General features: G+C 36.4%; 1 protein-coding gene across 6 annotated transcripts in view; it reads left to right on the top strand.

Moving 5' to 3' along the window:
* CEP128 (centrosomal protein 128) overlaps positions 1-27,295 on the top strand; it is a 445,248-nt gene that overhangs the window by 346,639 nt on the left and 71,314 nt on the right. For all 6 annotated transcript variants that reach the window (XM_032287728.1, XM_032287725.1, XM_032287723.1 and 3 more), the window contains one exon: positions 17,460-17,509. In XM_032287728.1, the coding sequence (XP_032143619.1) occupies positions 17,460-17,509 (50 nt within the window). The remainder of the gene's footprint in view (positions 1-17,459; positions 17,510-27,295) is intronic.

Genomic DNA, 27,295 nt, shown 5'->3' on the forward strand with positions numbered 1-27,295 from the left:
AGGCCATTGTCTCATTTGCTGAGGCCACACTCCAGAGCCAGGACAAATGAAAGGCCTCATTCAGAAATGGCAGAATTGCTTCCTTCCATTAAGTTTAAGAGCCCTTTGGAAAGTGAAGTTCCTGGTCCTCCTTAATAAGCACACTGTATCCCATAAATTTTAGTATGTTATGTTTTTTCATTTTTCTCAAAGTATGCTGTAATTTCACCTTTGATTTCTTCTTTGACTGTAACATATTTAGGAGGATGTTGTTTAATTTCTATGCATTTGTTAATTCCCCAAATTCCCTTTTGTTACTTTCTAAAATCATTCCATTGCGTTAAGGACATATTTTGTATAATTTCATGCCTTTTAATTTATTTAGATATTACTTATGGCCTATCATATGATCTGTCTTGGAGAATGTATGCCTTTGGGGAGAATCTGTATTCTGCTGTTGTTGAGTGAAGTGTTCTATAGATGACTATTAGGTCTAGTTGGTTTAGACTGTCATTTAGATCTTCTCATTCCTTACTGATCTCTATTCAAATGCATATTAGTTCTATCCTACATGGAAAGTTGGGTATTACTGAAGGTGGGGTGTTACTGTAGTCTCCAACTATTATTGCTTTGTTCTTTACCCTCAATTCTGTCCATTTTTCTTTCATCTGTTTTGAGACTGTTATTTGCATAAATGCTTACATAGTCTTGATTGATAGACCCTTTTATTATTTTATGTCCTTTGTCTCAGAACAAGTTTTGTCTAAAAGTCTCTGTTTGATATTAGTATAGCCATTTTAGCTCTCTTTGGTTACTGTTTTCATCCTTTTTTAGCCTACTTTTGTCTTTGAATCTGAACTGTTTCTCTTATAGATAGCACAAAGTTGAATTATATGCATTTATAAATCTGCCAATCTCCACTTTTTAATTGGAGAGTTTATTTATATTTAATTACAGTCATGTGCCACTTAACAGTGTTTTGGTTAATGACAGACTGCATATATGACAGTGATGCCATAAGCTAATAATAGAGTTGAAAAATTTCTATTGCCTATTGATGTCATAGCCATCATTATGTCATAGCACAGTGCATTATCTTGTCTAGGGTTAGATATTTGTAAATATACAAGTAATTACCATTGTGTTACATCTGCTTACAGTATTTAATACAAGTGCTTACCATTGTGTTACATTTGCTGTACAGCATGTTCATTGCTTTGGAACAATAGGCTACCTTATATAGCCTACGTGTACAGTAGGTTATACCATCTAGGTTTGTGTAAATATACTCTATGACAAGCTTGTCCAACGTGCAGCCCAGGATGGCTTTGAATGTGGCCCCCGCAAAATTTCTAAACTTTCTTAAAACATCATGAGATTTTTTTTGTGAGTTTTGTTTTGGCTTGTTTTCCCTCATCAGCTGTCATTAGTGTTAATTTTAGGTGTAGCCCAATGAAACTCTTCTTTATCCGTTGTGGCCCAGGGAAGCCAAAAGATCAGTCACCCCTGTTCTAGATGTTTGCAAAATGACGAAATTGCCTGACAATGCATTTCTCAGAACATCACATTTCTCAGAACACATCCCTATCATTAAGCAATGCGTGACTTACATACTTATAAGGAAACACGGCTGCCATTTTGCTAGTTGTTTGTATTTTGTGTCTTTATTCCCTCAATTTCTTCATAATTGCCTTCTTTTTTGTTAAATATATATTTAGAAAATAATATGCAGCTATTGAATAGAGATTTTCCAGTATACTATTTTTTTTTTTATTTTAGAGTTTTTTCTTAATGATTGACCTAGGATTGCCTTAATGATTATAATTTTCTTTGTCATGTATAAAAATCTAGTTTGGATTAATATCAACTTAATTTCAATAGCATACAAATTTTTTGCCCTTCTGTAACTCTATTACGTTACTTTTCCTTTGTATCGTTAGTGTGATGCAGATTACATTATACACCGTGTGTCCGTCAACACAGACTTATAATTATTGCTTTAATAGTTGGCTTGTAAATCTGGTAGGAAAAAAGGGAGTTGCAAAAAATACATTTACACTGTTTTCATAATATTTATCTATATAATTAACCTTACTGGTACTATTTATTTCTTTGTGTGGAATGACTTATTGTGTAGTGTACTTTCATTTCACCTTGAAGGGCTGTGGGAATGTCTTAATATCGCCCTGATTTTGAATGACAGTTTTGCTGCATGTAAAGTTCTTCAGTGACAGTTGCTTTTCTCCCTTTTTTTCTGTTTAGCCCTTTGAATATGTAATCCACTGCCTTCTGGCCTTGATTTCTGATACAAAACCCTTCTATGTGATAAGTCACTTCTCTCTCACTGCTTTCAAGATTTTCTCTTTTTCTCTAGCTTTTGAGAATTTGATTATGATGTGTCTAGGTGTTAATGTCTTTGAATTTATCCTATTTGGAGTTCATTGAACTTCTCAGTTATACAAATTAATGTTTTTAATCAAATTTGGGAATTTTTACTCATTATTTTTTCAAATATTTTTCTTTCCCACGTTTTCCTCTCCTTATGAGAGTCTTATCATGTATATGTTGGTATATTTCAAGATGTCCCACTGCTCTCTGTGTCTCTGTTCATTTTCCTTCAGTCTCTTTTCTTCTGTTCCTGTGATTAGATAACTTCTGTTGACCTATCTTCAGGTCCCTGCTTTTCCTTTTGCCTGCTCAAATCTGCTACCAAGCCTCTTCAGTTATTTTTAAATTTCAGTTACTTCACTTTTCAATCCAGTATTTCTACTTGGTTATCTTTTAGATCTCTTTATTGAAATTCTCTATTTTACAAGACATCATTCTCATAATTTTCCTCAGTTTTTTTTTTGTATTGTTTTGTTTTTTGTTTTTTGTTTTTTTGTTTTTTTTGAGACGGAGCTTCCCTCTTGTTACCAAGGCTGGAGTGCAATGGTGCGATCTCGGCTCACCGCAACCTCCGCCTCCTGGGTTCAGGCAATTCTTCTGCCTCAGCCTCCTGAGTAGCTGGGATTACAGGCACGCGCCACCACGCCCAGCTGATTTTTGCATTTTTAGTAGAGGCGGGGTTTCACCATGTTGACCAGGATGGTCTCGATCTCTTGACCTCGTGATTCACCCGCCTCGGCCTCCCAAAGTGCTGGGATTACAGGCGTGAGTCCTCAGTTTTTTAGATATGGTTTCCTTTAGGGTTTTTTTTTTTTTTTTGTATATATTTAAAATAAATTATATAAGGGGTTTGAGTAGTAATTGTAATATCTGGGCTTTCTTAGTGTGACCAAGTTTTTTTTCTTTCTTTCTTTTTTAAACTAGTAGAGTAACTAACTATATACTTTGCTTTAGAAGTATGTATAATTACAGTAGTCTAGAAAAAGGAATATGACTCTGGACTAGGGTGGTTGCAATGAACTGCACAGGGAAGGACAAGTGTTGAGGCGTTAACCTCAAAGGATAATTAATTAACCAATTAAAATTTAATGTCCATTATCTGTTGTGCCTAAAACACTTCTGAACTTTTCAGCTAAACTTTTATTTTGAGGTTGATGTTAGATTCACATGAAGTAATAAATAATAAGAGAGATCCTATAATACATAAAGATCCTTTTACCTGTTTTCCTCCAGTGGAAATATTTTATAAAATCATTGTACAGTATCACAGCCAGGGTATTGACATTGATACTGTCAAGATATAGAACATTTTCATCAACACGAAGATCTACCATATTTTTATATATTTTATAGCCACATGCACTTCTCTTCCACTCTAACTTCATTTTTAAACCCTGGCAGTCAATGATCTGTTCTCCATTTCTATAATTTGGATTTTCTATTCTGTTTAATTGCTTTTGTATTCTATTCTATTGATGTATGAGCATAGCCCTCCAGCGAACGACAATCTTGATACTCTAACTACATAATAAGTCTAGAAATTGGGTAGCCTTATTTCTTCCAATTTGTTCTTAATTTCTAAAATTTGTTTTACTTTATCTAGTTCACTTTCCTTTCCATATAGATTTAAGAATAATCTTGTTGTTAACTACAAAAATTGTTTCTGGTATTTTGATAGACATTTTATGGAACTTGCAGATTAATTTGCAGAGAACTGACATCTTTATTATGTGAGTCTTCCAATCCATGAATACAGTATGTCTTATAATTAATTTAGGCCTTGTTTAATTTCTTTCATGACAGTGTTTTGTTTTCTGCAAACAGATTCTTTACATGTTTTGTTAAATTTGTACTTAAATATTTCATTTTTGAGTCATTTCAAATGGAGTGATTTTAAATGGTATAATAATTTTAAATTTTGTCATCCACATGTTCACTTTTAATGTGTAGAAATATAATATATTTTTGTATGTTTATCTTGTATTTTGTGACCCTGCTGAACTCACTTATTGGTTTTAAGAGGTGGGTTTTTATTGTTTTGTAGATTCTTTGGAATTTTTTAAATGATGACAATCATGCTATAGGGACACTTTTTTTCTTTACTTCCAATCTCCAAGCCTTTAGTTTCTTTTCTTCATCATATTATAGAACTTCTTGTACTATGATGAATAAGAATTGTGAGAATAGATATTTTTGCTTATTTCTCATCTTAAGTGGAAAACATTTCAGTCTTTCATCATTTAGTATAATAATGGCCATAGGTTTGTTTTTTTTTTTTTTTTTGTAGCTGAGAAATTCCCTTCTAGTTCCTTTTTCTGAGTTTATTTTTATCATAAATGTTCGATGAATTTTGTCAAATACTTGTTATTCATTGATTGATATGCTCCTGTGATTTTTTTTTTATGTCTTTAGCCTGTCAAGATGATGGATTACATTGATTTTTGAATACTAAACCAACTTTGTATGCCTAGAATAAATGCAACTGGTCATGTTACATAATTTTTGTTAAAAGTTGCTAAATTCTATTTGCTTATTATTAAAAAAGATTTTTCTTCTATGCTCAGCAGAAAGCTGCAGTTTTTTTCTTTCCTCTCTTTGTTTTTTGGGGAGCAATTGTCTGTATGTTTTTGGTATCAGAGTAAAATCGGCTAAATAAAATAAATAGGAAATATTCCATTTTCTTCTTTTTACTGAAGGAGATTATAAAAACTGATACCAATTCTTCTCTAAACATTTGGTAAAAGTTACCAGTGAAACCATCAGAGCTGGAGATTTCTGTTCTGGGAGTTTTAAAATGACACATTCATTGTTCTAAATAGCTATAAGGCTATTTAAAGTAGGTATTTTACATTTGGTAAGTTACGGCATTTTGTGTTCCATATCTTCTAAATTTTCAAATTTATATTTGAAAAGTTGTTTGCAGTCTTCTCTTAAAATCCTTTATTCCTAATTTTGATAATGGTGTTTTCTCTTCTCCCTCCCTTGTACTCTACCCCTCTCTCTTTCTCTGTCAATCTTGGTTAAGATTTGTCAATTTTATTGAACTATGTAAGGGACCAGCTCATTGTTTCATTGATTTTTTTTTTTCTTCTTGTTCTCTATTGTTTCCTGTTCTCAATTTCATTGATTTTTGTTCTGATCCTATTACGTCTGCTTGCTGGGTTTTCCTTAAGGTTCTTGAGGTGAGAGCATAGAGTATTCATTTGAGACTTTTCCTCCTTTCAAATGCATGCATTTAGTTTCATAAATTTTCCTCTCAGCACTGCGTCAGCTTTGTCCTACAAATTTTGATATGTAATATTTTTGTGATTTTTTTTCTTTTTCTTTATTTTTAGAGAAAAGGTCTCACTGTCACTCAGACTAGACTGCAATGGCCCAACCAGCTATATAGCCACCAAATCCTGGGTTCAAGTGATCCTTCTGCCTCAGCCTTCCAAGTAGCTAGGACTGTAGGTGCAAGCCACTATACCCAGCTAATCATACTTTAAAATTTTTTCTTGAGAAGGGACCTCACTGTGTTGCCCAGGCTGGTCTCAAACTTCCGGGCTCAAGTGATCCCCTTGCCTCAGTCTCCCAAAGCTCTGGGATCATAGGCATGAACCACTGTGCCTAGATGTTTTCATTTTTATCCTGTTAGTGGTATTTTTAAACTTCCCTTGAGACATTTTCTTTGACTCATGGATTATTTAGAAGGATTTATTCAGTTTCTAAGTATTTATAGGTTTTCTGTTATACTTCTATATATTCTTGATGGTTTTTTGTAAAATATTTCTGTCAGTTGTTGAGAGTGTAATTTTGAAGTCTAACTCTAATTTGAATTCGATCATTCTTATTTTTCGTTAATATTTGCATGATTTTTTTTTACTTTCATGATATAATACCTATATGATTACACTTTAGTAAGTTTTCTGTAGATAGCATAAAATTGGGCGTGTTTTTTAATTCACTCTTACAGGCTCTGTCTGTTAATTGGTGTATTTAAGCCATTTTTATATAATATAATTATCAGTATGTTAAGATTTAAGTCTGCCTTTTGGTTTGTTTTTTCCTGTGTTCTGTGTTTTCTCTTCCTCCATCCCACCTCCCCCAGCCCCCCCACTGCTGATATGATTTGGCTCTGTCCCCACTCAAACCTCATCTTGAATTGTAGCTTCCATAATTTCCACTTGGGAGGGACATGGTGGGAGGTAATTGAATCATGGGGGCAGGTCTTTCCCTGCTGTTCTGGTGATAGTGAATAAGTCTCATGAGATCTGACAGTTTTATAAGGGGAGTTCCCCTACACAAGCTCTCTTGCCCACCACTCTGCAAGACATGACTTTGTTCCTCCTTGGCCTTCTGCCATGATTGTGAGACCTCCCCAGCCATTTGGAACTGTGAGTTTATTAAAACTCTTTCCTCTATAAATTACTCAGTCTCAGGTATGTCTTTATTAGCAGTGTGAAAACAGACTAATACACCTTCCTTCCTTTGAGTTGTTTGAATAGTCTTTAGAATTACATTTTGATTTATCATGTGTTTTTGAGTAAAACTCTTTGTATAAGCTTTCAGTAGTTCTTCTGGGTATTATATATATCTAGCTTATCACAGCCTATGTGATATCACAATATCATCATTTTACCAAATTGAAACCTAGAAAGTTTCTCTGTTTACATTGTTTTACCCTTCCTGTTAATTAATCTTAAGTGTTCCCTCTACATACTTAGAGGACTACATAAGATATTGTTACAATTTTTGCTTCAATCATCAAACATAATTTAGAAAATTCAAAAGAAGTCTGTTGTATGTATTTATATTTTTGTTTGTGTCCTTTCTATTTTCCTCTTCTGAGATTCTTTCTCTTATCATGTCCTTTCTGTTTAGAGAATTTCTTTTAGTCATTCTTTAGGATAGGTCTGCTAGCAATAAATTATCTTAATTTTTCTTCCTGGAGATGTCTTCCCTTCACCTCTATTCCTAAACAGTATTTTCACTAGATATAGGATTCTGGGTTGTCAGTTCTGCTTTTTAGCACTTTTTAAAAATGTGACTTTTTTAATGACCTCTGTGGTTTCTGATGAGAATTTCACTATTATTCTAATTGTTTCTCCCTATAACTAAGATGTTGTTTCCCTCTTACTGCTTTCAAACTTGTTCTTTGTCTTTGGCATTTAGAACTCTGACTATAAAGTATCTTCATGTGAATTTCCTTATGTTTCTCTTCTTTGTGGTTCACATAGGTTCTTCAATCCAAGAGTTATGTCTCTTGTCAAAATTTGGAAATTTTCATATGTGCAAACACATGCTTGCCATCTCAAGATAAATACCCAGTTCTGTGAGGATTCATTTCATTGCTTCAGCACAACACAGGTTGACTCCAAGCCATGCTGCAGCTGCTCATTCTTGTGACTCCTTACTGGCTACTCACTGGGTATCTTCCTGAATTGTTCTTTATATATGAAGCAGATTCCTGAATTCTCATTATTTTCCACTGTGTGAAGGGTAATGGTAAAATGCTTGTTACCTGAATTTTCAAATTCAGTCCAGAAAAAAAAATTTTTAAAGATATAATATTAAACTAATTTACTGGCATCTATATTCTGGTAGATGACATCATATTGCATGTTGGATAGTTATTAACTAGTTTCTTACAGACCTCATCATTTTTAAAAAATACTTAGAGAAATACTATTTGCCAAGCACTGAGGATATAGTGGTAAACAGTCCTTACCCTTGGGGTATTGCATACCAAACTGTACCTTGAATGTTAGTATCAGCACATGCCTTTTATAGGGATGACTAAACTTAATAGCTTGGTCTACATAATTACACTCCAGCCTGGGTGCAGAAGCAGGTATAATTTTAAGCAATTCACTAAGAAATTTTTGAGGAGCTAAAAGCAGGTGTGCATGACTCTTTCACTGAGGAAACTAACAATTTTGGAGTCACAGCTTATGACATGTTACATTCAAGTTTTGCCATGAAAGACCTTGTTTTCACTGTTCCTACCTTGTCATGGTTTCTTCACAAGGCTTTCACTGAATGTGGTATGCCAGATACCATGTATAGTACATTTTGATTACCAGATAATTGAGAGTAGATGTTATGAACCCTTAAATTTGCTTAGAGTTGAATTTATCACTTAATGAAAGTTACGTGTATTGATTTTCTATTAATACTATAATGAATTGCCACAAATTTAGTGACTTAAATCACACACTTCTGGAGGTCAGAAGTCGAAATGGATCTCACTGTGCTAAAATCAAGATGTCAACAGGGCTGTCTTACTCTTTGAAGGCTCTTGAAGAGTCTGTTTTCTTGCCTTTTCCAGCTTCTAGAGGTTTCCTTCATCCCTTGGCTCATACCCCCCTTCCTCTATTTTCAAAGTCAGCAAGGACCAGTTGAGACTTTTTCACAGTGTCATTTAATTACATTGGACCCACATGGGTAATAAAGGATAATCTTCATAATAAAAATATCTGATTAACTACCTTAATTTACACTTTCTTTCTTATCCCGTTTTATCCTTCATGACTACTTCATGAAGTGAGATAAGAATCAATGTGGTTTGAAGCTTTGTGGATGAGGAGACTGAGGCAAAGAGGACTTAAGTGATCTGCCCAACTGGAGGTATAGCAAAATGATTTCTAAAATTCAGTAAAAGCTCCACACTTTAAAAAAGTTAATTGAAGGAAAAGATAATATTTTTATGTAAAAATCTTAACATTAAGTTTGTAAGGAAAGGATTTTGTAAGATGCACACACTTTGAATAGAGTTTAGCTGTAATAATTAATCTCTAAAATGACCTCAAAGTGGGGAGGAGGTGGGGCAACAATTAAACACCATATGTCTGAACTTGGACTTCTTTTAGTAGTTTAAGGTTTTCTAACCAATCAGGTTTAAAACTGAAGATTTAAATTTCAAAATTTTTCAAAATTTAAAGTTATATTTCCTTTACTGTCAAATATTTTGCTTTTGTGTATATATCATATGCACCTTAAAACTATCTCTGATCATTTATTTCCCTGAGGAAATAGATCACTGTACTAGGCCAAATTTGGTAGAAAATACTGATATTTATGAGGAATAAGTTGAAATAAATGGTCTCTACTGAAGCCCAGGAAATATTTACATTGCAATGTCCCAGTTATAAATACAGGGGTACATGCTATCTGTGTGTGAATTGCCAGAGGAAACAGTTGGTGTTTGACACTGAGCTGTGCTCTGTAATTAAGTGCACATCACTGATATATGTCATACCATCATTCTACTTCTGAATTATGTTTTACTCTTAGAATGTAAGAATTGCAGAAGCTAGAAAAAAATTCACTGAAAAATTCAAATTTCATTTTGATCTAGAGTAAACCCAGCTATCTATAAGGCCTGAAAAGCCTAGATCTGGTTCAGCAGTAGGCACCTCAAGAAACCAGCACGAACTTTTGTAGCTTCTGTAAGAAGAGGTGATCAAGGAGTAAGTCAAATACCCAGCACTTCTGTGGGCCCCAAAAATATATACCCAGCTGACCGTATGAGTCTAGAATAAGAACAGAGCATAGGATAAACTGTCTCCCAGCCTAAGTAATTTAAATAAAAGCAAACTTTCCATTAGGTGAATGTAATTCAGAGTGCATATGGGAAGAAAGATGATTTTATGCCTGGATTTCAGCATATGAAAATTATTCTTGAAGTAATGTCTACAATACATCATAAACTTCTCTTGCTCATTTTGGCCAAGACACCTCATAGGCCAATTTAGAACAGTGATGTTTCCTAATGAATATGTTCTTACTCTCTCTGCTCGTGTTACCAGTAGAAATGACAAAAAACTTAATAGTTGACTGAGCCAGAACTTTCATTCTATATCTGGATGTTTGTCAGTGCCAGACCCAAGAATAAGGTGTAATGGGTAGATTATTGTGCTATTTTCTGTACTGTAGCCATTTTGTGGCAAGAGGTTTTAAATCTCTAAGGTTGTCGGAGTGGAAAGTTTCACCAGAAATGAATTAACATCAAAGAAAAACATGAGTACCTGTATTTGGATGTTTTACCACATACCGAAGACAGACAGTGGACTATAAACCTTTCATTTATTGGACCAATTGGGCTCCATCTGTAGACCAGCATGTTGTTTCAGTGTCTGAGACAAACCACAAGGGATAGCCATACTTTTTGAATGTTGTTCTTCATTTTAACCTGTGTGTTTTCTGTGGTAAGGCCGGATGAGAAAACGCTTAACTCGTAGTATATCCAGATATGTACCAGTGGGTGGCAGTAGATATGGCAGAGTTCTAAGCTCCTTATAATGGATGACGTCTAAAAGCAGTTTACTAATAGGCCATTTTTGCTTGTTTGTATTAAATTGCAGCTGATTGTTTTGCACATATTTTCCTGATTTTAGCAGAGAGATTTAACAGTGATTTTTAAAAAAATAATAATGAGAGCTAATACATATATGATGCTTCTTATACCAAGCATTATTTTAATATATAGGAAACATATATTAACTGAAAGCCCAAAACATTTGATTGTTGTTTAGGTTTTTGAGTTATATAGTCATATTGTTATACTTTTATTCTGTTTTTCTTTACTAGTGTAATAAAATAGGGAAAACATTTGCTGGCAAATGTTATATGAAGCTGAGAAACTATTTAACTGTCATTCATTGAAACAGATTTTGTGTTGCTGTTTGATTTTGTGAAATCTTCTATGTGCTGTGTATTGAATACATCTTGCTGAAAGAACTGCCTTCTCAAGTGTCTAGGTATTTGCTTTCCATCATAGCCACATTTTTGGATGTCATCTCCCAAAACTGGGGAATTTTAATGTGGACAGTTGGTAACTGTAGGTCTTCCCAAAGATTGTTGATGCTACACAAGTGCTTTAATGAAGGTTTCTTTTGTTTCTGTTTGGAGAGAAAATATATAGGCATTGACAATAGAACTTGGAATATTGTGTGATTTCGTTACAAATCTTGAAAGTCAAAGCAGGGCTGTCACTTTTGTGGACCCTGCTCCAATTCAAAAGCCCTGGGCTCAGATAAATGCACCATTAACTAGCTATGTGACACTAACGGAGGCATTTGATCTCGGAACTCAGTCCTCCACTGTGTAACCTCAGGACATTAGATTAGATCAGTGGCTTTTGGTCAGGATAATTTGGAGCTTTGCAGCTTCACCGTGCCACCACAGGTGGCAGGATAGGAACTTGGCAGGCTGGCCCCCAGGCCTTCCACTTCTGTTTTCTTGAAAGTAACTCTTTCTCAGATTTTTACCTGTTGATAATTTACCTTTAATACTTTACCTTATTACCTGTTAATAATTTACATTACAGAGTATATATGATTTCACTTATAAGACAGAATTATACTTCTTTAGGGAAAAAAGCAACCCTAGGATTAGATTATTTCTGTGTTCACTTTTGTCTCTAAAATGTCAATGCTTCCAATAACTGGGTAGCTAAGGAAGAAAAAGAGAAACTGGCCATTATCTTTGGCATGTAACTAATGTCTTGGGTATCTGGAATGGAATGATAGAAGGCTGAGCCCATAATTTATAGGCTCTTAAGGGTTGTAGTGTGCTGTTTTATTTGAGGAATTTCATTATGTGAAATTCTATGAGTACCACTCACGAATAGAAGTAGCATAAATTTACTTTTTAATAAAATATTGAATTATTTTGAAAATTTGTGTTATCTATTGTTTTTGGTAAATGTCAGGACACATAGAGTAACACTGAACAGGAGCACTGAATTACAGTGAATTATAAGAGCCAGAGCTAAATGCTTTTGTCTAAACTGCAATCAGTAACTCAGCATATTCTGCTGTCACTGTTACTCTGTCCAGTGCTGTTGTTATAAATGTTGCTGTGTCAGAAGCCCTGTTTCTGTAACTTTCTCTCCATTATCAGCTGGGCTGAGTTATAATATGAATGAGGCATTTCATAGGAATGGTTAAAGGAAAAAATAGTCATTTCTCAATTTGATCTTCAGTCTTCCTAGGAAGGGTCAAGTTACTAGATGGATGTGTTGCTCATACACACCTCTACATGATTCACTGTTTATAAATAAATGATCTATCTGCCCCTTGGATACCAGAAACCAGAATCAACATTAAAAATTGTCAAACCTCCTTAAACAGCCAGATCACTGGTTGCAAAGACTGCAGAGGAAGACATATGAAACTATCTTAGCCAAAAACATAGTCGTGATATATTAACCCTAAGTGTGGCAGAGAACCGTAAAGTGGAAACAAGACAGGACAGCTGGATTCACCCATCCTCATCCATAATGTTCTGCTTTTTAATATGCTTTTTATATTTTTCTCCCTCTCATGGTTTGATGTCATAATGAGTTAATATCAGCTCATTTAAAAAATTGGAACCATTTCAAGGAAAATACACAAGGCTGCTAACCTTTTCCCCAAAGATCTTTCATCAACAAATGATGATGGAAGCAAATTTTACCACGGCAATTTGCATGGTGTTGCTATTTGTATGAAACAGCAAACCAGAGAATAATAAAAGAAAACACGGTTTTTTCTGTTTGCAGTAGAGTGGTGCTTCTCAACGATGCCCAGTAGCCATATTTCTTCAGCACAGGTTAATAACCCCGTTCATCATTGCAAATGTATGTGCTTAAAAATGCACCTAATGAGCAAGCAGTGGCACACAGCACTGATGTGGGTGGAGTGAGCAATTTTGGGGCTCTAAGTTAAATATCAAAGATAGAAAGGCAGTAGATAAGGAGACCGTGGATGTAAAGTTATGGACTGGCTGGGCACAGTGGCTCACGACTCTAATCCTAGCACTTTGGGAGGCTGAGGCGGGCAGATCACTTGGGGTTAGGAGTTCAAGACTAACTGTCCAACATGGTGAAACTCCTTCTCTACTAAGAATATAAAAAGTAGCCGGGCATGGTGGTGGGCATCTATAATCCCAGCTACTGAGGGAGGAGAGTCACTTGAAACCAGGAGGTGGAGGTTGCAGTGAGCCGAGATCCTGCCACTGCACTCCAGCCTGGGCATCTGTGTGAGACCCTGTCTAAAAAAGAAAGTCATGGCTGCCCTGATTGGTGACTTGGCATCAGAGAACTTTTAAAGCAGGTCAGAAGAATACAAACAAGTGTGTATTTTATTTTTAAGTAACATTATGAAGAAGGGTGCAAGTCAGTATTGAGCGGTACAAATGAGAGCATGATTAGCCAGAGCAGGATGATAGGGGAGCAAAGCTCTAAAAGCGACTGGTGAACTCAGCCAGACCATTTGCATTTCTTTGAGTCTCATGTCTTCGTATATTTGTTATAGGACAAAACATTTTAAGGTGGACTAGAAAGTTCTTCTCAACTCTTAAGTTCTCTAGGTTTCTGAATAGAGATAAGAGGGTTCAATACAACCACATCCCAAGAGACTTTAAAAAATGGCAATAATCCAACTAAAGCTAATTTAAGAAAAAAAAAGAATAGAAGGAGGTTTGTGGCATCAGTCAAGGGTGTAGTCCTCTAGCAGCTCTCTCTCTTTTTTTTTTTTTTTTTGTTTTTGAGGCGGAGTTTCACTCATGTTACCCAGGCTAGAGTGCAATGGCGCGATCTCGGCTCACCGCAACCTCCGCCTCCTGGGTTCAGGCAATTCTCCTGCCTCAGCCTCCTGAGTAGCTGGGATTACAGGCACGCACCACCATGCCCAGCTAATTTTTTGTATTTTTAGTAGAGACAGGGTTTCACCATGTTGACCAGGATGGTCTCGATCTCTTGACCTCGTGATTCACCCGCCTCGGCCTCCCAAAGTGCTGGGATTACAGGCTTGAGCCATTGCGCCTGGCCAGTTCTCTCTCTTTTTCTTGGCTTTCATTTCTTCTTTACCAGCCTCATTGCTGAATAAGTTTCTTCAACACAGTAGAAAATACAGACTTCTGAACACCAGGCTAATAAGCTAATAAGCCACTATAAGCTGTGGCTTCAAAGGAGAAAGTCTCTTTCCTGGCATCCCTATTAATCCACTAAAAGGACACCTCTGGTGTTGCTTAGCTCATATACTCAGGGCAATAAGATGCTCTTACTTGCTAGCCTGGGTCTTGGCCTACTTTTGCAGCAGGAAGGGTTAGTTAGGCCTCTTGACCGAAAGTTTCATGGAAATCACGTGGAAAAGAGGAACAGGAGTTTTCAAAGGGTAAAAACAAAACAAAACAAAACAAAAACAGGTATCTGCTTATACGCTTTATACAAGATGGTCAGTCAGGGAGAATATTTATTTAAAATTTGAAATGTATATATTTAAAATGCCAATTCTAGGAATTCTTTGGTTGTTTTTATTCAGCCATCCCAAATCAAGCATTGTCATTGGCATCAGATTTGTTGGAAGAGTAGTGTGACCTGTATATATTTCACAAAAACTGAGAACATAATTTTTAAGTTGCTATAATTTTATGAAGTTCTGTGAGTAGACGGGACTTCTTTCCATTTATATTTTATCAAGCGAGTGAGTTGTGTTTGGCTGCAGAAAAGATCTGATACTCATTATTGATCCAGTATCTAAGCTGTTTGGTGTTGCCATACTAACTTGACTCTAAAGGAACAAGATTAGTGTTATTTTGTGGTTGACAAACCCCACTATGTATCACCCCAGTTCCACTGCACCATTAAACAACACAATTCATTACAAAGGGCCCAGCTCTGAAAATCCCCTAATAACCAGCAGTAATGGAGCTAAGTAGTCACATCCTCATAGGAGCACAGCAGTGATCTTATATCTTACAAATATTGAAGAGAGTTGGGCTAAGGACTCAGTTTACTGAAAACAGTTGGTGTAGAAATCTGTTGTTTTGGCCTGTATGATGTCCATCCTTCCTTCTCCTGTTACAGAACCCTAATTTTGCATTTGGAAACTATTCTTTCTATTCGTAGTCCAATCCTTTTGGGGTTATCCATGAAAGTACTCCATACTTTCCCCTAGCCAAGCAGTGGGCAAGAGATCTAAGCTAGGCTCAATAGCTGTTCTCTTTTCGAAGTTTCATCTTGAGTAGAATGACACAAAGATTAGAGGAGTCCAGAATAAAATGCTCATCAGCTCATGCTGCCCACATGTTGACCCACGCAGACCTGCCCTAACTGTTATTCCCTTCATATTTGGGATCCTCTTTTCCAATGTATCCGTTAGTTACCTCTGTATCCTTCTAATAAACTCTAAATACACATTATTCAATTAGCAACTCATTGCTATCAGTTGGCAAGTCCTGGGTACCAAACCACTCCATGATTCCGTTGATTTAGCTCCTAGCCCTGTGAGTTGGAGTGGACGCTGGGCTCAGCTGGGTGATTTGTCTGGTCTCAGTTGGATTCACATCTCAGTCATCTGTAGTCATCCTCAGATCGATGGGGCAACTCTGCTTCTGGGCATTTGCTGGCTGGCAGCTGGGGCACCTTGCAGGGTGACAGAGGTGGGAAGAGTCCTAGACCACGTGTTCATTGTCATCTAGCAGATTGGCCTGGGCCTATTCAGATGTCAGTGACAGGGTTCCAAGTAAAAAAGTAGAAATGTGTGAGGCCTCTTAAAGCCTCGGTAAAAACTACAACAGGATGACTTCAGCCTTAGCTATATTCTATTCACTGAATCAAGTCAGGAGGCCAGCCCAGATGCAAGAAGTGAAGTACATGTGCATGGCCTCTTGATAGAAGTAGCTACAAGGCTGCAAAGCAAATGAGTGAAGATGCAGGAAGAGGAATGATTGAGATCACTTAAACAATCTTCCATACCCCAAGTTGGTTTCTGTATCTTATAGCTAAAGAACCTGATATGCCAATCAAAACCCCTTTAAAAACACACCTTAAAACACTGGCCTGCTCTTTTTATTTTTTGATGTACCTGTTTATGGGAGGTTTTGGGAGCCAAAGTCTGTTCCTCTATAACATGCAGTATAGAAACAATCTCTTATCCTTAATCCAAGCATGTTGTGTCTCCAGGAGATTGCTTGCCACTCCTCTGTAACCCTCTTAGCTGTGTAGTCTCAAAGGGACATCGCTGTCAGTTCTGTCATCTGCCAGGTCTCTTGAAATATTCATGTATCACCTTCCCAGTTACGACATGTCAGCATGACTTTGCCACCCCACTATGTGACTTTTTTCTGCTGTATCTAGTATAGCACTTACTCCAACATTTGAGTTTGCCTTTCTGGGATACATATTAGACTTCTGTAACTTACATTTTCCTTTTATGTAACATAGCCTCTTGGTAAGCTATATCAATGAGAGAGTAAGGCAAATACTCATGTTAATGTACACTGCTGTAGGTGTTTCTTACCAGTTTTCATGCAAGTTCTGACTCAGCCTAGTCTTCTTTGGTTTTATGAGATCTAATAAGATCATAGCACAGGGAGGTATACCTGCAGGCAGAAAATATGTTTTTTTAATAGCAAGTTCATAAATTAACGTAGGGCACTGAGACACTGTGGCTGTATACATGCGTTAAGACAGAGCTCTCCTCAGTTGATAACCTTCCCTTCCAACCACTATTTCTCTGGTATGGTGCCAAACTCTTAGTCAAATGTAGCTTCAATGTAGCATCCCACCCTGTCAATGTGAAACGGTAATTAATAAGACTTTAGGGATGAAACGATGTTCTACTTCCATTAATAACACCTATTATTCTGGGGTGTTTTAATTTGGTGATAAAAATTGATTCTGGGGGCAGAATGTGGCTTGGGAGCTTATTTTAAGGGAAAATCGTTTGTTTCTAATTTTTCTTTCAAAAGAAAAAGGCTTTTCTTTTTTTCTAAAGGAGATTTTGTATTGCATTGAGTTATATAAGCATGAGACCAAATCCCTGAAGTATTGGTTTGATTACAGATTTTTATTTGATTTGGTATCATCCTTTGATATGTCAGGTAAAGCTGAGAGATCTTCCAGGGCTTCTCAGCTAGCTTACAGTTGGCAGGCTCCAACACTCTGCCATATGTCAACAGTTGGGATCAGAGGGTGTTTCTTTTACATTGCTTCTCACACTTAAACATTAAAATCTCTTCTCAGGCAACAGTTTATACAAGCTACTGGCTGAATTGCATTTGATGATAAGAGGCAACTCATTTTTACATTGCATTTTGATGGGCATTTTACTTTCTTATTATAGATCTACTAGAAGAGACCCAACGAAAAGATGAAGAAATGGAATCTCTGCAGGTAAAGTAAATTTTTAAATAGGGCGAGTATCCGTGGTATGAAAACATTCGTTTTTTTGCTCTTTTATCCTTTATTATTGTCACATTCACACTGGTACAGCAAATAGGATGACAAGTACAATGTCAGAACTGTAAAGCTGGAATTTGCTTCCTTTAGAAGTCTCTGCAAGCACTTACCTAAAGCAGAAAGCCAAATCAGCATCTATGCTACTTCTGAAAGGAAATTTTATTCCTTGGTATAGCATAATAGGAACTGCAGCATTAGGAAATGAAGGCAGTATCCTCTCACAGTCATTTCCCTTAAAACAGGACTGATGACTGAGGTTGAATTCATGGAATCTACATTTTCAAATAAAAGTCAAAAGTATTCTGACCCCATGGGTGTCGTCTACCAGTGACCAACCAATTAATACATAAATAGAGCTTAAGACTACCTTGTACAGCCTGGCAATTCAATTTGGTTTATTCACATTTCTTGGGCTGGAAAATTGTGTTAGAAAGATTCCACTCAAATTTTAATTGACATTTTCATGATATGAGCAATGGATGTTAAGTTGGCATCTGATGGAAGTTCTCTCTTCCTTTCACATTGGGCTAACTTACAAATGGGTAGCTCAAGTGTCTGTCTTTATTAGGGGAAACATAATCAGTTATATTCCCATGACAGAACCAATTCACTTAATGTCATGTTGGGGATTAAGAACAGTAAATACTTTGGACGTTTAGAGATCTTCATGGACCTGGAATTACAAGGCAAGACTAGAGAGTGATGTAATGTGCTGGTTTGAGTGCCTCAACGGTAAAAATGTTTGCTTTCGGCAAATGAAAGACAGGTCATGTAAAGCCCAAAGAGCAAGGGAAATGTTCTGTGATTGAGGATTCTACTACTTGATGGTATATCCATTAAGAGAAAATTGTATAATTGATCTGAAAATGCAGAGGAACCGTAGTTTATACATCCAATAAAAGTGGTACATGTTAGCTGCAGTTCTGTACAGAATAGATTATTTTAGCATCTTGTACTACATTCAGGTATAAAAAACAAAGAGCATTGGTTAGTCCAGTCTGGGGCTAGGAAGAATCTCAAGTGTATGCTTGCCCTGCCTATCTCTGTGAAACTCATATCAGCAATGCTTGTTATAAAAAGCATAGCTCTTTGTATATTAAATGTGTATATTGAGAAAGTCTTTTTTAGGCATTGGGTTATGTGTAGCATTTACCATTGCTCCCAAAATAACATGCAGTATGTAAACATATTTATTGAATGTATATCTAGCCTTTTGAAATGTCAGCGCAACTGGTTTTTCCTTTAACAGTACAAATGTTGAAACTAGTAATCTCATTAAATTTAATAGCCTATGTTACTTCTCAGATGTTTGTTAAATACTGGCAGCATTTTCCACTGAAATGCCATCCAGTGCAATAGAATATACCAGCCAACTAGCTATGGACATTTATAGATGGACAATGTGCAATATAATGTCCCAGAGCAGAAGAGTTAAATGTTGACACTTTGTAGTGGTGACTGGTGCCTGATAATAACACTTTATTATGAATAAAGAAGGAACTCTCGGTGTACAAGAGTACAGAAGTCTATCACAGAAAGCCTATAATGTTAAAGGCTAGAGGAAAATCCTTGGGGAAGCACCTGTATTCCCAAGTTTCTATATTCACGTATGAATGTCATAGATAATAGTTTGGAGAATGCTATTCAAGTATTTAGGCTGAAATCCTACAATGACACAATAGTACCTGGCTCTGTTTCTGATTCACTAGGTAACCTTGGATAACTCAATTAACTTTGCTGTGCCTATTTTCTCATCTGTAATAGAAAATCATAAAACTGTCTTCCAGAAGTGTTCAGTGTGGATTAGATTATCCCAGAAGGGAGAACTAAATATTTAATTCCAATTTACAATGTTAGCAAATCCTCATGTATCCAAATTGAAGTCAATTTTATTTACTCATTACCATGTTATAATTATGTATAACAGACATTCTGCATTTTATGTTATTCTCCTCAGGGGTAGGGGGTGTTTTATTTAGCTCTAAACCCTTTACAGTTTCCTATAAATGAGGTACTCCATTTACTTATTAAACAAACACTTATTGAGCACCAATTCTCTGCACACCACTGTACTAGGTGCTAGGGATACAAAGGCCAAGCTGTGTATATGGATGGCTTCTTGCCCTCTATATCACAACTAGTGAAGACTATGAAACCAGTGTTTATAATAAAATACTCAAAAATTATATTAAAGGGAAAGTGTAAGTGACTGTGGGAACATATCATAAGAGCATCTGTCCTTAATGTGTCATAGGTAAGAGTAGGTTGTTGGAAGTAAAAGGGGATTAAGTACAGTTGAAAGTAGGTTGAACTGGAGTGGGGAGGCCATCCAAGAAGGCTTCCCAAAGGAAGCCAATGTTGGACTGATAACTAGGAGTTAGCTAGGCAAGTTTGCAGTGAAGATAAAAGTTTTAGGTAATGGAAAGAATAGGGGAAGGCCTAGGGTAAGAGCACAATTTCATGTTTAAGCAACTGAAAGGTCAGTATGTTGGAATGTAGCATCTGAGAGAAGGGCAGCAAAATGAGAATTTTTAAGGAGACAGAGATCTAAAGGTCCTCATAGAAGGGTTTGGACTTTACCTCAGTATATGAGAAATTGGATAAGGGTTTGAAATAAGAGAACAATATGATAAATCTGCATTTTAAATAGACAACTGGCTGTAACGTGAAAAATAATTAGAGCCAGGCAAGACTGAAACCAGGGAGACTGATTAAACAGACATTTGTGAGACTCTTGGCAACAGATGATGGTGACCTGGATTGGGTGGTAGCAGAGAGCATGAAGAGGAGTGGGTGACTTCTTAGTATGTTTTAGAATTTAAAGTCCACGGAACTTTGAGATTGGTTGTTAGGAAGTAAAAAGAAAGGAGTTAAGAATGATTCTTGGGTTTCTCAATTTGGCAGCTTCACAGATAGCTCTGCTCATCAGTGATATAGGAGGAAACTGATCAGTTCAATTTTTGATATTTTGAAATGCCCAGGTAGTAATGTATGTGATACAGAAGGTATTTGATCTGAACATGCAGAATTTGATGCCACCATATCTGTTGTCCATATCATAGGAATGATACTAAAAGTCATATAGCAAATGTGAACTCGCAGGGGAAGTATTTAGAATGAGAAGAAATGAAATCCTAGGCCAGAACTCTAGGAAACACCAACATTTAAACAACAGGCTAGGGATGAAAATCTTGCAAAGGAATCTAAGACATAAAACAATTTCAGGAAGACATAGTGTTATGAAGCTTAGTAAAAGAATATTTCAAGGGGAAGATCATCAACAGAACTGTATAAGTATTTGTTAAATTCTTGGATCCATTTAGCTATGGGGTTTAGGTTTCAAAACAATAATTTACCTTTCAGTGAACTGTAATTTCCTATCATACCTGTCAATAAACTCGCACGTCTTTCACTTTTCCTGATGGCCACTACTTAGCACAGTGCTTGTCTTAGTAGGTACTTAGTAATTTCTGTTTACTAAACAAACAACAAATGCCACCTGTTGGTCTCTGATTTATATAGCCCCTATTCCTGGATCTCCTCAAGATCCACCCATTAAAAAACAACACCAATCCCTCTCCTGCCCTAGAGCTCATTTTATGTTTAAATTTTTTGGGGAGAGACATTCAAATTCTGTCATTCCTGTACACACACACACACACACACACACACACACGAGTAATTTGACATAAGTGGTAGTAAGCAGTAGAAAAGGATAAAATGGCAGGGGGAGGGGAGCCGCAGGGAAGAGAATGTTTTCAATCTTCAGAGGAATCACAAACAATGGAGACAAACATATTTGATGGTGATTTTTAAAATACAGCTTGTAATTACCAAAATTCTTCATTGGAGCTTAACATTGTCTGGCTCATTTTTTGTGTGTGTCATTCATTTGCAGTTACAGCGTGTGCTGCTCCTCTTAAAAACAAAGTATTGTCTTTGACTATAAATGTGTAGTGCAGTATCAGTTCTATTTGCGTATGGGTTTGAGATACATTGAAACAAGCAAATCCCTTTTTTATTCCTCTCAAGAAACACCAAACTTTTAAATAGACACACAAGGTAATCCATTTTCCCTCAATTTTGTTGAATTGTATTCAGTGACTTGACACGGTGACTGTTTACACCTAATATGTGTCAGACATGATGCTGTGTGCTTAGGGATAAAGCAATAAACAAGTCAGAGAAGGTCTCTGCCCCCAGAGGGCTCCTCCTTCCCTCTTCCCCCACCTTCTGTCCTTGCCCTTTCTCTTACCTTTCCCCCTGCCATGGTCAACTCTGAAATTTAAATTCATATTTTGGTCAGATTATGCTGAAGGAAGTAGTATTATGTCTTTGGCCAGCTGCTAAATATAATGAAAAATTGAAAGAAAAAAAAAAAAAGTCCTGACATGGCAATATTTAAATTGATTATTGGGCTACATATGAATATCAATCTCATTATTTTAGGAGGAGAAAAGAAACATTTTAGTTGTAAGACCTGTAATCTAAATGTTGTCACAAGTATTTCTGGACACATTATTTGGTACCATTATCTGAAATTTTATTAGAAATGAGCTGAATTCTTAATTTTTAAAAAAGGGTTTACAGATTTTATATATATACATATATTATTTCATATAATATAGAATTTAATTACAGATTTACATATATTATATGATATAAAAGTCTATAATAAAACATATAAAATATATAAAATCTTGAATATATATATTTAAGTGACTTGTTTTTCTGAGACATTTCAGAAGCTCTGCCCTGAAGGATATTAAGTGTCATTAGTGCTGTGCTGTTTTTCTAGATGACCCATAGTCATATTTAATTATCGGCTGGCTTTTAAAAATAGTCTGGAATCTCCCATTTGAAGGGTTTGATTTTTTTTTTTAGTACTGTTTTAGGAGTGGAGGAACAGATATTCGATTTTGTTTTTTGTCACCTCAGTAGTGCTTAGGCGAAAACATTTGAAATGAACAGTAAGGAAAAGATAATCTATTCCCCGGCCATTATTTATTTCAGCTACTTACGGAGTAGCCTATGGTGTTTCAAGGAAAAGAAAAATAGAATATAATGTCTTGGTTCTTTTGGAACAAGCCTAATAAATGTTAATATTAGGGTATTACAATATGAAGAATGCCAAGGAATCGTTGTCAGGCACAACAGTTGGAGATAAACTGGGCAGGAAAAGCCACCAAAGAATGCGACTGTCATGAGCAAATAATTTAGCCTGCCAGAAGCTGGCAAGATAGCATGTGAACCTCTCAGTATCCAGTAGATAGCTAATCCTCCTGGTAAGGAAACCATGTGAGAACTGGGCTACTGATTGACCAGCTGGATGGATAATTTCTGTGGTTTTGCTGTCAGTCTTTCCTGCCAGACTGTAGAGTGCCCATAACCAACACTTTTAGCCATTGCAGGTGGAAATGAAGGAGCGGGGCAGCTGCACGTCTCTTTTAGACTTCCCTCAAAATTGCTTTAGAAGGATGACGGTGACAGGGAATGCTCTGCTCTCATACCAGATCTCAGAAAGAATGAAAGCAATTAATTTCCCCAGAAATTCTCATTGTCTTGGGAGATACTAAAGTACATTTTTAGAGGTCTGAATTTGAATAAATTGATAAATTGGGATTAACTGTTTGAGGTTTTATTAAACTAGAAAGTAATACAGTCCCTACTTATCCCTAAGATAACCCCTGAGAGTTATAACGGAATTTTTATCATTCTGGAAACTAAAATGTAATGCCCACGTATTCTTCTCAAGGCGCAAATAACTATTTGTCTCTATGTCTTCTTCTAAAATATGATTTAAGAATAATTGTTCTAAGCAATGGTATAAACAAAACAAAATACAGTGTTGTGGGGATGGAAGGTTGGGCCACCCTTTGCCACTTTCAGGCAGTGGCGACTTAACAGTTCATTAGAATCTCTGCTTTCTCAAAAGGTGAACAGGCTTACCAAACTTTAAATTTGGTACAAAGTTCCACCAGAAAAAACACGTTAGCCATCTGCCTTGGGGTCAAGCAGGGTCTTAGCCAATTAGACTTACACTCTTAAATTGACTATGTCAAGAGTCCTCATGAGAGCAGGGACCCACTCTCAGTAAAATGGATTCCACTGAAATTTTAGTGATCATTAAACTTTATCTCTCTGTTTTGCCTGGAATTTCCAACTTAATTTAAATCCCAATTAAATTTAATACCAATTAGATTTATGACAGTATAAAACTTGAAAATAGAATACCCTGAGAAAGAAGTATTCTTGTATCTGAATATATCAAAGTTGATTGACTAGCTCATTTTCTTTTGATAATAAAAAATATAAAAATATGCCTGTTCTGTTTATCCAATGGGATGATAAGCACAAATCTTCAGGACTCAGCAGTCTCCTTGAATCAAGCTTCTAAAAAAGCTTCTAAAAAAAACAGACGTCATTTATTGTTAAAATGCAAAATCAAAGCATAGTATTTGAGCTCAAAAGCCCCAATATTTCTCTGCCACAGAAAGTTTACTAAAAAAGTTAGTAGAAAAATGGCCAGGCATGGTGGCTCACGCCTGTAATCCCAGCACTTTGAGAGGCCTAAGAGGGTGGATCACCTGAAGTCAGGAATTCAAGACCAGCCTGACCAACATGATGAAGCCCATCTTTACTGAAAAAAAAAAAAAAAAAAAAATTGCTGGGTGTGGTGGCACATGCCTGTAATCCCAGCTCCTCAGGAGACTGAGGTAGGAAAATCCCTTGAACCTGGGAGGCGGAGGTTGCAGTGAGCCGAGATCATACAGCTGCACTCCAACCTGGCTGACAGAGCGAGACTCTGTCTTTAAAAAAAAAAAAAAAAAAAAAGAAAAAAACTGACCTAGGTGTATTTTACCGAATTGGTAAATTCCTCCCACAAGAAGGAAGATGATTTGACACATCTTCATACATTATCTTTTTTACAGTTGACTTTGGGAAAAGCAACGCTTCCAGAAAACATACCTTGGTTCCACTCTTAAGAGTCCGAGCTCTGAGCCCTGTGGGCATTGGGGCTTATGGAGTGTATGTTTTCTTGTTTAAAAAAAAAAAAATCTCAACACATGATGATGATTCAGTCTTAAGCTTGTCTGGGAGCTTTTGCCAGTCTCGAGTCAGTGGTCACCCTGTAATTTGGGGCGATCTCATTTGTGTTGCAGAATATAAGTGATCACTTCAAGATCATTCCCTGTAATGTTTTATAATACGTTGCTTATACATCTCACAGCACATCCCTAGACAGACCTCAAATTTGGGCAAATATCCATGTTAGTCCATTTTATCGTCTATCTCTAGATAACAATGACAATTGTGAAAAACAATATTGTAAGTAATGACTATAGTGTGCAACAGATTTGGAAATAAATGCTCAGCAATAATACCTTTCTGGTTGAAACACATTTTCATTGACTCATGGAACAAATCTGAGATCCTAAGTACCAATAACACATGATTAAAAGAAACTAGTTCTCACTTCTAAGGCCATCCCCCCTTCTAACCCTCTAGCTGATTTTCCAGAATATACAGAAACACTGCAGAGGATTTCCCCAGTCTGGGATCTTGAAAACTCACTTATTTTATGCTTCCGTCTACTAACAGATACTTCCTTAGCACTTATGGATTCCTGTCAGGATTGTGCTAAATCGAAGGGTGATGGTCTGTGTATCAAAGAAGGAAAAAATCACACATGAAACCAAGCAATTCTGTGTCATACACTGTGGTAAAACTGCTAAGTCTATGTAAATTATTCCTCACAACAATTCTGCAAGGCACATAACTACTATTTTTATTTCATGGATAATGGTCTGAGACTCATAGCTTCCTCAGCCAGTAAGTGGGAGAACTAGTACTTGTATTTGAACTTGCTTGACTTCTATACTACCGCACTTAAGAGCGCTGAAAAACAGAATCTCTTCACCTTTTCTTGTTGTTGTTGTTCTGATTTGTTTAGAATCCTCGCCTCTTTTAATTTCTTCTATATTTTTTTTCCTTCTTCTTCAATTTCAGCTTTCAACCAAGTTCAAAATGTTCTGGCAAAAATTAAAGGCAACATTAGAACGTTTCCATAAATTTTAAAGTGTACAAAAAGTGATAAAACTAAAAAGTGCTGGAAAAATGACTACTAAGCATCTCCTCTTAAAACTTTTAACTTTTATCGAAATCAGTGATTATTTTACTTTTTAAAAATTGATTTTAAAATGCATTCCTTTTCCAGAGTCTCTGCATTACACGTACGATTCTAGATTTAATTTGTTAGAAGTTTCATGTTTACTGTTAAACGTGTGGAGGCTTATTAGCATGTTAATAAATAACATGTAATGTCTGTTAACGATATTTTGTATTTGCCCATAAAGTGAAATAGAAAATATTACCTACAAGAGATTCCATGCCTTTACTACATTCTGGCTGTAATTGAAATCCCTAGTTCTCATTTCACTGTGAGAAAAGAACTAATAAATTGTTCACGAATGAAACAGGGATTGAAGCACAGAGGCCTTCTATGGGCTCAGTGATGAATCTGAACTGCTGCAGTCCAGATCGAAAAGAACTAGGGGACCAGCACAATAGAGGTGTCATTTAGCTGCACAATATTATAGCTAATTAAGTTTAGGCCTTTGCTTTCCTCAGTCCTTTCTTTTGCTGTTTCCCCAGTGGCATTGACTGCATGTTTTTCAGACCCAGAAGATATCAGACCCAAAAGAAGTAAAGAGTTGCAACTTACTTAGAAAAGGCATATGGCAGCGATATAATATCCCCCAAAATGTATACAAATAATGATTTTTTATTTGGGCATTACATTTTATCCATACAGTATGTTTTATGACACCATTACCTAATGTCTGTTAAAAAATGAGGTTCTAGAAGTCTGTTTTGGCATATTTTAAGAAGAGGCTCCAGAGCCCGGTGCATCCCCTAACCTCTACGACGCAAAACCACAAAGTTGCCGGATGCTAATTAAAAAAAAGAGTTTATTGTCTATTTGCTCATAAAACTGCACTGTATGCATATGGTATTTCCATTAGCTCCATTTTGCTGAGCTGTTAAAGAGAAAACACACACACACACATACACACAGTCACACTCACTCTCTCTCTCTTTCTCTCTCTCTCTGTCATGGTTTTTAATTTGTTTTTGAGGTTAGTATAGACTGTTTTGAGTCCGTTGGAGCTGGATTACAGACCAGGCCCCCACCCCACCCTCCACATTTAATCACAGTGTGGACTTCAACACACTTAATGTGTTTGAAGTCTATTTTCCTGACTTTAAATGAGTGAAATTGCTGATATCCTCCTACCTACCGGAAGGTTTTGTGAATGTTAAAACTAGGAACATATAGGCCAGGCACAGTGGCTCATGCCTGTAATCCCAGCATTTTGGGAGGCCGAGGTGGGTAGATCACAAGTTCAGGAGATTGAGATCATCCTGGCCAACACGGTGAAACCCCATCTCTACTAAAATTTGAAAATTAGCCAGGCATGGTGGCAGGTGCCTGTAGTCCCAGCTACTTGGGAGGCTGAGGCAGGGAAATCACTTGAACCTGGGAGGTGGAGGTTGCAGTGAGCCATGATCATGCCTTTGCACTCCAGCCTGGTGACAGAGCAAGACTCTGTCTCAAAATAAATAAATGAATAAATAATAAGAACATATGTTAAAAGTACCCAAGGCAAATTTGGCAATTAAGCTTTCAGTAAATAGTTTTGATTTATATGGTACTAG

The sequence above is a fragment of the Sapajus apella genome, unplaced genomic scaffold, assembly GCF_009761245.1.
Source record: "Sapajus apella isolate SASKATOON/1434 unplaced genomic scaffold, GSC_monkey_1.0 scaffold20, whole genome shotgun sequence".
Classification (NCBI taxonomy): Eukaryota; Metazoa; Chordata; class Mammalia; order Primates; family Cebidae; genus Sapajus; species Sapajus apella.